The sequence below is a fragment of the Vulpes vulpes genome, chromosome 13 (genome assembly GCF_048418805.1).
Source record: "Vulpes vulpes isolate BD-2025 chromosome 13, VulVul3, whole genome shotgun sequence".
In the NCBI taxonomy this organism is placed as follows: domain Eukaryota; kingdom Metazoa; phylum Chordata; class Mammalia; order Carnivora; family Canidae; genus Vulpes; species Vulpes vulpes.
The window spans coordinates 34,710,624-34,723,648 of record NC_132792.1 but is presented as its reverse complement, the minus strand read 5'-3'; the positions used below and the strand labels follow the sequence as shown (position 1 = coordinate 34,723,648).

General features: G+C 43.4%; 1 protein-coding gene across 5 annotated transcripts in view; it reads right to left on the bottom strand.

The window, feature by feature from the left end:
- SNX31 (sorting nexin 31) overlaps positions 1-13,025 on the bottom strand; it is a 60,762-nt gene that overhangs the window by 39,025 nt on the left and 8,712 nt on the right. For all 5 annotated transcript variants that reach the window (XM_025994776.2, XM_072734161.1, XM_072734162.1 and 2 more), the window contains exons 3-4: positions 11,766-11,880; positions 8,232-8,296 (exon numbers count right to left, since the gene is read on the bottom strand). In XM_025994776.2, the coding sequence (XP_025850561.2) occupies positions 8,232-8,296; positions 11,766-11,880 (180 nt within the window). The remainder of the gene's footprint in view (positions 1-8,231; positions 8,297-11,765; positions 11,881-13,025) is intronic.

Sequence of the window (13,025 nt, the reverse complement as noted above, 5' to 3'; positions counted from 1 at the left end):
CCCCCACAGTGCCCTTCAGCGGGGTACATGGTGCAGAAATGGTCAGTATCTTTCTCTACCTGGACCCTTGGGGCATCTGGTGCTTAGAAACACAGAACGGGGATCCCTGGGTGGCTCAGCGGTTTAGCGCCTGCCTTTGGCTCAGTGTGTGATTCTGGAGTCCTGGGGTTGAGTCCCGCATCAGGCTCCCTGCATGGAGCCTGCTTCTCCCTCTGCCTATGTCTCTGCCTCTCTGTGTCTCTCATGAATAAATAAAATCTTTAAAAAAATTTTTTAGGAACACACAGAGCTGACTGTAGAGATTTGTGGGATGGTGTTCTAAGGGGCAGGGTGCAGTGAGGAGGGGTGTGGAGGGGCCAAAGCCAGGCAATGACGTGCAGCTGAATAATTTCCAAACAACAAGGCATCCATTTTTGGCGGGGGGGGGGGGGGGGGGGGGGGGGGGAGCTATCCACTTGACCTTGGGGCATCTCAGATTTTCTTTTTATTTGTTTGTTTGTTTGTTTGTTTATTTATGATAGTCACAGAGAGAGAGAGAGAGACAGAGAGAGGAGGAGGGAGAAGCAGGCTCCATGCACTGGGAGCCCAACGTGGGATTCGATCCCGGGTCTCCAGGATCGCGCCCTGGGCCAAAGGCAGGTGCTAAACCGCTGCGCCACCCAGGGATCCCTGCATCTCAGATTTTAATTCTCATTTTGAATATTTGCATCCCTGAAAGCCCACAATCTGCAATAATTTATGATTCTGCTATAGCAAAACTCTGAAGTGTGCAAACCATGAGGCCTGAATGAGTAAGCACGTCACTCTCTGGTAAGTTGGTGTCCAGCTGAGATCCAGCTCCCCCAGCTCAGTCCTGCTTTGCTTGCACTTATACACTCTGCAAGGGGATGTGTGTGCACTTGAGGCTACTGCAAATCTGGGGGCCTGTGAAGTTCTTGGATAGAGCGTTCTGCAATGTCAAGGACATGTTAGAGACACTGGGAAGGCCTGCAGAGTCTAAGAAAGCGTGAAGCTGAAATTGGTGCTCAGGTACCAAAGAGAGGGGGACCCCAGGAGGACGCATGGCCAGTGGCTGCCCAGCTGAGCCTCCCCGGGCAGTTGCGTTGCAGGGAGGGCTCTTTCTAGCACCTCCCAAGTGGGATACTGTCAGCCCCCAGGGCTGCTGCATTTCTGGGAGGCTGATTCAGGTCACAGCCTTTCTGAGCCCAGGTTCTAAGACAGGATCAAACTCTAATACACCAACATATCCACTGTACGCAGTGAGTTCACTTCCTTCCTAGGCATTTAGAATGGCAGTAGTTACGCATCATCCTGGGGAGAACGGAGAGAAGAGTCACTCAAGTCATTTTCTGTATTCTAAGCCAACTATATTAAGCTAGAATATTAGTAACACAGAGCTACCGAGACAATGCACACCCAGCCCCGGTTACTGCCTTCCTGGTATCTGACTGGGGGAGAGAAGAACCAAACGACCCATCCTAAGGTTGTCTGGAGATCACAGAGCTGGGTTCAGGTGCACAGACCAAGTGGGACCTCTCCTTGCAACAGGCAACACCTCCCCTTTCCTTACCTCCACTGCATTCACAGATACAAGAGATCAGGCTTTATAGGGAACTGGGGGACTCTAACAACTCAACTGCACTACCCAGGTACCTCAAAAGCCCGATCACATTAGGGACAAGCTTATTTTTTCTAATTTTATTATCAAAGGGTAAGCTTTGACTTTACATTTTAACTACCCCCTACCGTGCACTTACAAGTACTAAGTTTCTGTGGGTTCCCCCCAAATAATTATTGCAAATAGTCCCTTTCTAGGTACAGCTTTGCCTAGATGTTGGTTCTTAAAGTTTTGGGACCTATAATCACAAACATGTCTTAACTCAGGAGAATAACACTCAAAATGAATGAAAATAATGCTATTGCTTTTTGGCCAGGTTCTTTTTTTATTTTTAAAGGTTTTATTTATTTATTTATTCATGAGAGACACGGAGAGAGAGAGGTGGAGACATAGGCAGAGGGAGAAGCAGGCTCCCTATGGGGAGCCTGATGTGGGACTCTATCCCAGGGCCCCAAGACCACGACCTGGGCCAAAGGCAGACGCCCAAACACTGAGCCAACCCAGGTGCCCAACTTTTTGGTGAAATTCTAAAGGAAAGCTTAGCATTTATTTATATTACCTCAGTGCAACTCTCAACCCAAACCAAACTTTAGATGGATAAGCAATGCACTCAGAGGTACCAAAGGACTGGGCTGAAATATGTGAAGAAATGGGTTCCAAGCCCAGCTCCCACACTCACCACATGGGACCTTGTGCAAATCTGGAGAGGTTATTTGCCCCCTGTGTTCTTCACTCCTTCAGCTTGAAAATAAGGGTGGTAATAATGCCCACCTCATAGGGCTGTGGTAAAGACTCAAAGAAGCAATGTGTGGAACTGGGAACGGCACTCACTGCAAACACCCAAATGGTGGCTATGTGGCTTTGTTATTGTTAGCAGAAGGAATAAGGAGGAAGTTATGTCCCTTTGATTAGAATGAGCGCCAACAGATAAGAAATAAAGGATTCAAGACAAGACTCAGGAAGATGTTTTTAATATTCATATCCAATCAGGTTGAGCTGCGTATATTTTACATCTTACACTATTATCTCTTGAATCCATCCACTTTTCATCTCCACTGCCAGCACCATAGACCCAACTAACATCTCCTTTCCCTCGACTCTTGCAGTGGCCTCTTGGCCTCCATCTCACTCCACTACAGCGCACTCATAGCAGCCAAAGAAATATTTTTAAAATGCAAACCTAAAATTGTCCCACCACCCCTTGCTTAAAACCCTCCAAAGCCTTGCCTGGCTCATGGAAGGCAGCTATGCTCACCACTGTACCACCAACGCTGCCCTTAACATTGCTCACATGGTTTTCCTCTACTTACACCACTTCTGACACTAACTATCTGGAGTTAACACAGACACCACAAATTAAGGGCTCAATCCCACAAAACTGCCCCTCTCCAATTTCAGAAGCCAATAGCAAGTCCAGGCCTCCCACACTTCTCACCAACTGGGTAGAAATCAGAGGTTCCCACAACACCCTCCTCAAGATTGGTAATTTTCTGGAATGGCTCACAGGATTCAGGAAAGCTCTTTTTACCTTCTATTACCCTCTTATAAAGAAGACAACCCAGAAACAGCCAAATGGAAAAGATGCACAAGGCAAGGCATGTGGAAAGGGGCACTGAGCTTTCCATGCCCTCTGGGCACACACTAACCTGCCAGCACCTCAGCATGTTCACCAGCTCCAAAGGTTCAGAGAGCTTTATCACATAGGCATTGATAAACATTCTCAAGAGGAAGTGAGGAAATAGTCACTTCCCGGATCCCCCAAACAAAGCCAGAGTGAACCAAACCTCCCAAGTCAGTAGGTTGCCCCAACTTCCCAGGCACACAAAAGCTACTCCAAATACCTTCTCAGCCTTCTTTTTCTCAAATATGTTGTTCACACAAGGAAGGACACAAAACACTACAATTTTAGAATTGAGAACATTAGAAAGTCTTTAAAGACTTTTCAAACTTCCCTTTATCTCCAAGGTGATCACAGGGCAAAAACATAGAATGAAAAAAAAAAAAAAACATAGAATGTAGTAAGTCAATGGAGTCTAGGGACACAAAACAAGCGGTACATGGTTAGGGCAGGACTGGGTGAGCTACCATCATTCTAGAAATATCGCATAACATCAATGGAACTAATGGCTCTGTATCCAGGCTCCCTGGGTTTAGATCCCAGCTCTTTTACTTATGAGATATGTGCCCTCAGACACATTACTTAACTTGAACAAGAGATCCTAATAGCACCTCCTTCCACAAGTTATAGAGGATAAATGAGACCAGGCCTCCCCCAGATTAAATCACCCTATGGAGGGAAACTCCTCTTGTTTTTGCAACTTGCATATGATAATCCTTGACGAAGGCTTTCCTCAGAGGGGTACCAGGGAGGTTGCACACATTCACATTTCTTATGAACTATGTCCTCGCCCAGAGAGAAGATGCTCTTGTACTGCTGACCCTGGAGAGCCAGGCCTGGGAGCATGTGATTACATGGCAATAATCACTTGGCAACTGCAGGTCAACCACTTATGTAGGCCTGTATACTGAGGTAGGCAACTGCTGTTCCTACCTCAATTTACAATAATCCCCGTTCCTCAGGTTCTTTTCACATTCAGCAAATCTACACATCACCACTGCTCATTCCAGTTCTCCAGTTCCTGTATGTTCTGCAGGAGCATCTTGCTGCAAGCTCCATAAGCCAACTCTCTCCTGCATTGACTGCATCTATTTACTGCCAATACATCGCTCTGGCCCTGAAAGGTAGTCAGGGGAGGATCTGCTGGAAGTTGGGGTAGACTCACCCCCAATACTACGCGGCTACTGGCTTCACTTTTACTAATATCAGTCCTGAGTCTTCTAGACCACCAGATATCTATGTGGTTTGTTGTTTTGTCCCTAATGGGAAGAAAAATCTAGAGTATAATCTTACTTCCCTGCCCACCCGAGAAATCTTCCAGCTCAATTGTCTCTTCCATTAGAAGGTCTCCCAGACATGCTCTCATCCATGGCAGTGTGTCCCAGCCCTTTCCTCACCAGGGCACACATACGGAATGATATTCGTACATCACACTGGGGTAAGCAGAGTGGCAGGATTCACAAATGCTGCACCGGGGTTGAGAGGACAGAAAGGTCGACACAGCCCTACCTTCCCCGGGGTCATGCCCAGCAGCATAGCACGCATGGTGTGTGGTCCTGTCTCACAGAACTTGTTACATTTAGTGCTGTGCCCAGTGACGTTTGTTTCCCCAACAAGACAGTTTCCCAGACTCTGTGAGCTGGACGGGGTGCTATTTACTGGTGTCTCCCCAGCCTCCAGAGCAGTGTTGGCTCGCAGCAGGCATTCACTACACATTTGTTCAACGTATGAATGATAAAGGACAGCATGAAGTAGGACAGGGACGCAATGAACACAGAACCACCTTCCTGACTTAAGTGTCTTTTTAAAAATCATCAACGTCCTTTATAAATAGCTTTAGAAGTAAAGTTACTTCTGTCCTGCTCTCTTCTAGAGACAAACAGAAAATGAGTGGAAGGAAAATCATCCTTGAAGAAGTTGAAAATTGTCCCGAGCCTGAACCACTAACGGGATTTGTAGAGGGGCTGCCAAGTGTAGTGAAAATCAGACCTGGGGATCCCTGGGTGGCGCAGCGGTTTGGCGCCTGCCTTTGGCCCAGGGCGCGATCCTGGAGACCCGGGATCGAATCCCACGTCGGGCTCCCGGTGCATGGAGCCTGCTTCTCCCTCTGCCTATGTCTCTGCCTCTCTCTCTCTCTCTCTCTCTCTCTCTCTCTCTGTGACTATCATAAATAAATAAAAATTAAAAAAGAAAAAGAAAAAAAAAGAAAATCAGACCTGGCCAGGGAGGGGAGAAGCAGGGGTGTTGAGGTGCCAGAGAATGTAGGTCACACAGAAGCTGCCTTAAAGCCGTTAATCACCAGGGCCTAGTGTAATTAGGGAGCCCAACTGCAGGCCCATTTCACACTACCTGGTGGCAGGGGAGGCCAAAAAAATGTGCAGATGCACTATCTTTGCAGAAAGCAGTCTCTCAGCATTGTTGGGAAGAGAAGAAAGGACTGGTGCTAATGGTAGCACATACTTCCTAAGTGTTAGGTTTGCCAAATAATATTTAAGTGCTTTAAGAGATATTTAAGAGATATTGAAGGGAGTACCTGGGTGGCTCAGTGGTTGAGCGTCTGCCTTTAGCTCAGGTCATGATCCCGGGGTCCTGGGATCAAGTCCCGCATCAGGCTCCCCACAGTGAGCCTGCCTCTCCCTCTGCCTATTTCTGCCTCTCTCTGTGCCTCTCATGAATAAATAAAACCTTAAAAAGAGAAAGAAAGAGAGATTGAAGGCTTACTGAATTCTCAAAACAACCCTGTGAGGCAGAGGTTGTTTTAAAATTCTCCCCATTTTACAGATGGGGAAACTGAAATACAAAGAGGCTAAGTAAATTGCCCCAAGCCATACAAATTGAAAGTTGGGCAGCCCAAATTTAAATCTGGGTCATCTCACTCCTGACCTTGCACTCTTAACTACTCAGCCAGTCCTGAGACTATTTAGTCAGTAAGGAGGTTCAATTGCTAGGTTGTCATGTGTGGAACTATAGCTATGGCTTCACTGCTAGACACACTGCCCAGCCCCCAGGCAGAACGCTAGAGAAAGTGCTCAGAAACAAGAGGTAGGATTCAGGAGTATAATAGAGTCAAATGCCTCAACCCTAGCTCCCCCGCTCTAACACTGTGTGTCAGCTGGCTCACAAAGCACAGCCCCTTCCAAAGCTGAGTGATTGCCTGAGAAGAAATAGAAAGAGCCCTTGGCACAATTCCTGTGGGGAAGGAGGGAGGAATCATGGCCAACTAAAGGTAAAAAATATATTCCCCAAACCATGGCACTAAGGAGATGACAATGACAGATGTATTAGTAAAAATATGGCTTCTCTGAACTAAGACCTCAAAGAACAGATGGAGGCCTCAAAAAAAGAGGTAAGATAGCAAAGATATAAAAGTCATCTGGCAAAGTTGACAGAAGAAACAGAAGAGAAAAATAAAGCCCTTGCAAGAGGGAATATCTCATCAGAGGAAGCAAGGTAAGGTAAGACACTAACGGAACTAAAACCAGGTAGAAATCTTTCAAATTATCAGAAAAAGAAAAAAGGCACTCAGAACAAAGCTCCAAAACACTGACAGCCCATGAGTGGTTTTTAAAGAGCACTGAAAGCAAAAGCCATAATGTGCCCAAAAAAGATGACAGAATTGAGGCCAAACGCACCTCTGTGTATTGATGGAGAACAATGTACAAGATGCAGAATTAAACAAACCAGTCTCTGTAAGTGCATGGAATTTGTGCTTATTTGTAAAACATAAAGGATATGCATACACATGAACACATGTAGATGCACAGAAACGTGTAGAAAGAACACACATTAAACTGGAAACAGTTGTCTCTGAAAAGGGGTGCTGGAGGTTTGTGGTGGGATCATATGCCTTTTTGTGCTGTTTGAGTTTTACAACCATCAACACCTCAACAACAAACTTTCCAAAGAAAAAGAAAGCACATATTTTTTAAGCCATCAAATATATGTGAAAATAGGAATAGTGACACCATGGAAGACCCCAGGGTCACTTCTCAAGTTGAATGATCCACTTAGTATACCTACACAATTGACCCACTGAATAAATGAAATTTGCTCCCAGTTCTTACAAATTCCATCAAAGTATCATTCCTCCCTTAGTTAGGGATCCGGTTCAATAATATCATGTTATTCTTATGACTTTAATCTTCTCAAAGCTTTCCATTCAGTCAAGAACATACTTGTAGGCATAAACATGTTCCCCTGTGTATAACAAGAATAAGTGGTGTGCTGACCAAGCCTACTTGGCAAACTTCCAGCCTCTACAGGGCAAGAGGCCGGCGGTTCTGAAGACCAACAAAGGAAAGGGAGTTGCACGATGTCATCTCTGACTTTTCTCTGTGACCCATTTACAAAAAAGTTAGGAGCAGAGAATATACAAGTATCAGTTGGGATGGCTCTTATTGCTATCTTGATGTCTTTATTGTGGCACTCTTGATTCCAGCGAGAGATGGAAGGTCCCAGAGTTGTTGTGGGGGCCCTTACTGATGAAAGGTTCTCTTCCCCATGGCCAGAGATATACAGTGCTTAGGCTACAGGATTAAAAAGATATCTGCTTAATTAAGATGAGTTACAAAAAAAAAAATTAAGATGAGTTCCAAGGTTGAGTGACACGCTTATTTTCCATCAAGAATCTAAACCTCCAAAAACCAAAACAAAACAAAATAGGAACCATCCTCCAGGGATCCCTGGGTGGCGCAGCGGTTTGGCGCCTGCCTTTGGCCCAGGGCGCGATCCTGGAGACCCGGGATCGAATCCCACATCAGGCTCCCGGCGCATGGAGCCTGCTTCTCCCTCTGCCTGTGTCTCTGCCTCTCTCTTTCTCTCTGTATGACTATCATAAATAAAAAAAAAAAAAAAAAAAAAGGAACCATCCTCCAGTTACTGCGAACGAATAGATTTTATCCCATGTGGGGTCAATGGCCAGAAACATGCACATGGTAACTAAGAGACATGTCCAGCAGTAAAATCATGATCTTAAAAAAAGAAGAGCACACTTACCAACTGTATGAGTTTTAAAAAGTCAACGAAGACATCACTCCTCAACATGTTTGGGTCCACAGTTACTGAAAAATATAGATGGTGATCCAGTTAGCACAGGGCTGAGTTGACTTCTCTGTTAAATTGCCTATCCCCCAGGGAATGCTGAAGGCCTTGCCAGTACAACTCTGCCTCCTTGGGCAGTGATGCTATGACCTGTCAAACACATGAAAAGCCACAAAGCTTGCCTCCTCAAGGCAGCCTTGACAGCAACATAAACCCATCATATCAGGCCCAGGAGTCTCACTTTAGTCCCACAGCTCCATATCACTCCCCATCCAGCGTGCTGCCCTTCCAGGATGATGATGAACTTAATGTGAAAAGCAAAAAGGTCTTAAAACTTGGACCTGGACTTCTACTTTGGCAAGACAATTTCTTAATTTGAAATCAACCAAGAAACGCTGATTGAGAGGATCTCTCTTACCAGAAGCTCTCAAGAGGTTATCCCCAGAAAAATTATTAGAAGGCTGTCCTAGAAACTTAGTTTTCTACTCTTCTATAAGAGTAATTTACCCTCGTAGTTTTTAAAGTTCAGATACCAATATTCAGGTGCTGTGGCCAGAGAAGAGGGGCAGAGACTTTCCCCTGAAGAGTCCAGACTCCCCCATGAGGCGCTCCCCAGCCTGCTTTCCTCAATTCTTACCCTTCTTCCCATAATGTCTCTCCTGGAACCTGCCCTCTAGCCAAACCTAGATACTTACTAAATCTGTAGCAGATGTCTTTCTCTTTCCCTTCCCTCTCCTTTTCTTTCTTCTCTTTTTCTCTCTTTTTTTCTTTCTTTCCTTCCATCCTTCTTTCCTTCCCTCCCCCTCCTTCCTTCTTTCCTTTCCTTTCTTGTTTTGGTAGCTGTTTCAATTGATTTCATGATGTAGCTCCTACCAGCATTCAAAATGAGTACTTACTGAAGTCATTTGGAGTTGTATCTTTCCCCCCAAATGCAACATTTTTCAAAAGAAAATAAGGAAAAGAAAGTCTCTGTATTATGAGAATCTTTTTATAAAAGGTGAATTCTCTTGGGATGCCTGGGTGGTTCAGTGGTTGCACATTTGCTTTTGGCTCAGGTCATGATCCCAGGATCCTGGGATCGAGACCTGCATCAGGCTCCCTGCATGGAGCCTGCTTCTCCCTCTGCCTATGTCTCTGCCTCTCTCTGTGTGTCTCTCATGAATAAATAAATAAAACCTTTTTTAAAAAAAGGTATTCTCTCTTTTTTAAGGGAGGTATTTTCTGCTTGGGGGTGGGGGGAGCCCTTGTCTTATTTTCTGGAATATATGCGGTATATATGCAAATTAACAGTATGCTTATTAGCATGGATTCTTGGAGATGAGGAAAGCTGTTGAAAAAAGGGTTCATCCAATTAGTATTTACTGTGCAACTGTTAAGGACCAGCTACAATGCTAAGCACTTGTATATTTTAGTTCATTTAATTTTCACAACAAACCCTGAGGTGAATATTATCTCCATTTTACAGATAGACACTGAAGCTCAGAGAACATAAATGTCTTGACCAAGGTCACACAACCAGTAAAGTACAAACCTAGGATTTGATTCTGGATCTGACTCTGGAGCCCAGGTCTCAGTCACAACACTGAGTTCCCTTGCTCTCTCTTGCCAGAGGATGCAGGAGCTAAACCCCCATGAAGTACACAAAGGCCAGGTCTAGAAAAGCAACCCTTTAGGCACTGTGATCCTTGCGAAAAGGCCCATAGTTAAAGGAGTATTTCACTAAGACATGAGAAATCAAACCAAGAGAGAAGAAAAATTCAACAGGTATTACATTTTGAGTTTGAGAAGGCTTATTTAACACGTTCAAAAGAGGCATATTTTCCATTACAAAAAATGAATGGGAAATAAATGACTTCTAGAATGTTTATTTACTATCTTTAAGGAAATATGTGCAGCCATGAGAAATAAGTTTATAATTGAAGAAGTTTATAATTGCTGATCTAGAATGGTCTGTAAAATATATATTTTAAGATGGAAAAATCAACTCACAGAAGAAACTACCATTTTTTCTTAAGTTATGAAGGATATCAGTGAGATAACTGGTATAGTTTGAAAAAAGTCTCTAGATTAGCTAACATGTATCAGTGTTAATCACCTGATTTTGATAACTACACTGGTTTAGAAGAGAATGTCCTTGATGTTAGGGAACACACACAGAAGTATTTAAGGGGAAAGTGGCTTGTGTAACACAGGCCTCTCAAAAAATATATATATAATATACCTATGCATACTCATGAAATTGAGGAGAGGTGGTAAAGCAAGTGTAAAATGTTAGCATTTGGGAAATCTGGGTGAAGACTACAGAAACTCTGTGTGTTATTCCTGCATCTTTTTTTGTAAGTCAGAAATTCTTTCAGAATAAAGTTTTTGAGAGTCAGGTACTGAAAAGTATATGGAGTACATTTCAATTTGTATTTAACAAACAGGGATGCATACACATCAGTAGACACAAAAAATTTTTCCATGGAACCTATAAGCCGCTTGTAACAGTGCGTACTTCTAGAGGCCTGTGGGGCTGATCTGGAAGGGAACGTACCTTTCATTGTACACTCTTCTGACAAGTTCTATTTTTAAAATATTTTGTGTATATACTATTTTCTCCTTCTCAAAATCTTTAAATAGTTTAATGTCAATTTTGCTATTTCTCCCAAACCCCCTCTTTTTAAGAGGGTTCAGTTTTGCCAACCACAGTTTTTCTGTGCACAGTGTTCATAGGATGCAGGCAATGGGCAGAGACTATGGTCCTGCAAGCCTCACCAGGGGACAGCAGACCTCTGAGGGTCCCTGGCAAGGACAGAGGCAGAAACGCATTTCTGGCATGTCTGATAAACATCTCTGGTATCTGCTGAGAGCTTTCAGGAAAATAATTCATCTCATCCCTCTATTTCGGTCTCAGTCCAGGTAATATGGCTTTGACTTCTATAATCAAAGCCAACATACAACACCCAGGGGCAAATCTGAGAAACAGAGTATTTTTAAAACCAATACAAGGCCATATTTTGTATGATTCCATTTATATTAAATGTTCAGAACAGGCAAATCTATAAAGGAAGAAATTAGTATGGGGGTGGTAGAGGTATGTGGGGGAGAAGACTAAGGAGTGAATGATATTAGGTATGAGGTTTCTTTTTGACAAAAATGTTCTCAAGTTAGATCATGGTGGATGATTACACAATTCTGTAAATATACTAAAAAGCACTGAATTGCACAATTTATTTTTTTAACGATTTTAAAAATTTATTTGACAGAGAGAGAGAGAGAGAGTGGGCACAAGCAGGAGGAGTGGGGAGAGAAGCAGGCTCTCCACTAAGCAGGGAGCCTGACCTGGGTCTTGATCCCAGGACCCGGGGAACATGACCTGAGCTGAAGGTGGATGCTTAACTGACTGAGCCCCCTGGTGGCCCTGTATTGCACACTTTAAATGCGTGAATTTTACAGTGTGTGATCCGTATCTCAAGAAATCTATAAAAATAAAATCTAAATACATACCATTCTGCAAATATTGTTCCAGCTGGTCCCTTCTCTCATTAGCCATGGAGGCGGTCATTGCAAGATAGTACTTTGGTGGAAAGGGTGGCAGGCAATTTCCAAAGACCCGCCTCAGCTGAAAGATCCAGAAAACACAGTTAAGACAAAGAATCTCCAATTCAAGGTTGATGAGACACCAAAGCCTCCTCTTGGGACAAGTCTCATTCTAGTACTTAATTGAAAATTAACCCTTCCTGGTGACCAAAAGAAGGAAAAGGTGATGCTTTGATTTTCTTAAGGAAGAGTTTATTTCAGGATCGCTTTCTGAAGATACTATTAGACTAGACATACTACAAACTGACCTCTCCAGTCTGAGTTTGGTAGATCTGGGATACATTTTAATTTTTCACTTGTTTTTGCAAGACTGCCTACCACTCACACCATACAATGTTTATTCAATTAATTCTTCAATAGCATCTGTGATACCAATGATGACAGTTAGGAATTTAATTCTCCACCCCACCATCAAATCTGAACATATAGCAGATGTTTACAGCATGCTATCTGATATGTTATCCACCAGCCAGTGCTAATGAGCACTGGGAATATGGCTAGTCCCGAATTGAGATATGCCATCAGTATAAAATACACTCCTGACTACCAAACTTAGTACAAAAATTTAAAAAAGTAAAATATTTTGCTAGTATTTTCTTATATTGATATGTTAAAATGATAATATTTTATATGCTCGATTAAATAAAGTATATTAAAATTAATTTCACTGTTTCTTTTTACGCTTTTTAATTGGGCTACCAGAAAATTTTAAATTACATATGTGGCTCATACTGTATTTCTATTGAACAGTGCTGGTATATAAAATTCCTATAAGGCTGACATATGATGCCAGTAGAAACCCAGTGAGGCCCCTTCCCACCCTCCCACTCACCCAAATGTTGATCCAAGACCAAGATGGTAATTATTTTTATGTAAGCAAAATAGTGGATTTATGAAGAATATGATTTAAATTAAGATAATCAAAAGTGCATCTTCCCTCATTCCAGCCCTATACCTACAGTAGCAGCTTGCAGATGAGGCATGGCATCATTCTCTTTAAAATATGAGAAAGGAGGGGTGCCTGAATGGCTCAGTCATTTAAGCCTCTGACTCTTAACTTTGGCTCAGGTCATGATCTCAGGGTCGGAGATCAAGCCCGCACTGGGCTCCATGGTCAGCCTGCTGGAGATTTCTCTCTCCCTCTGCCCCTCTTCCCACTCTCTCTGA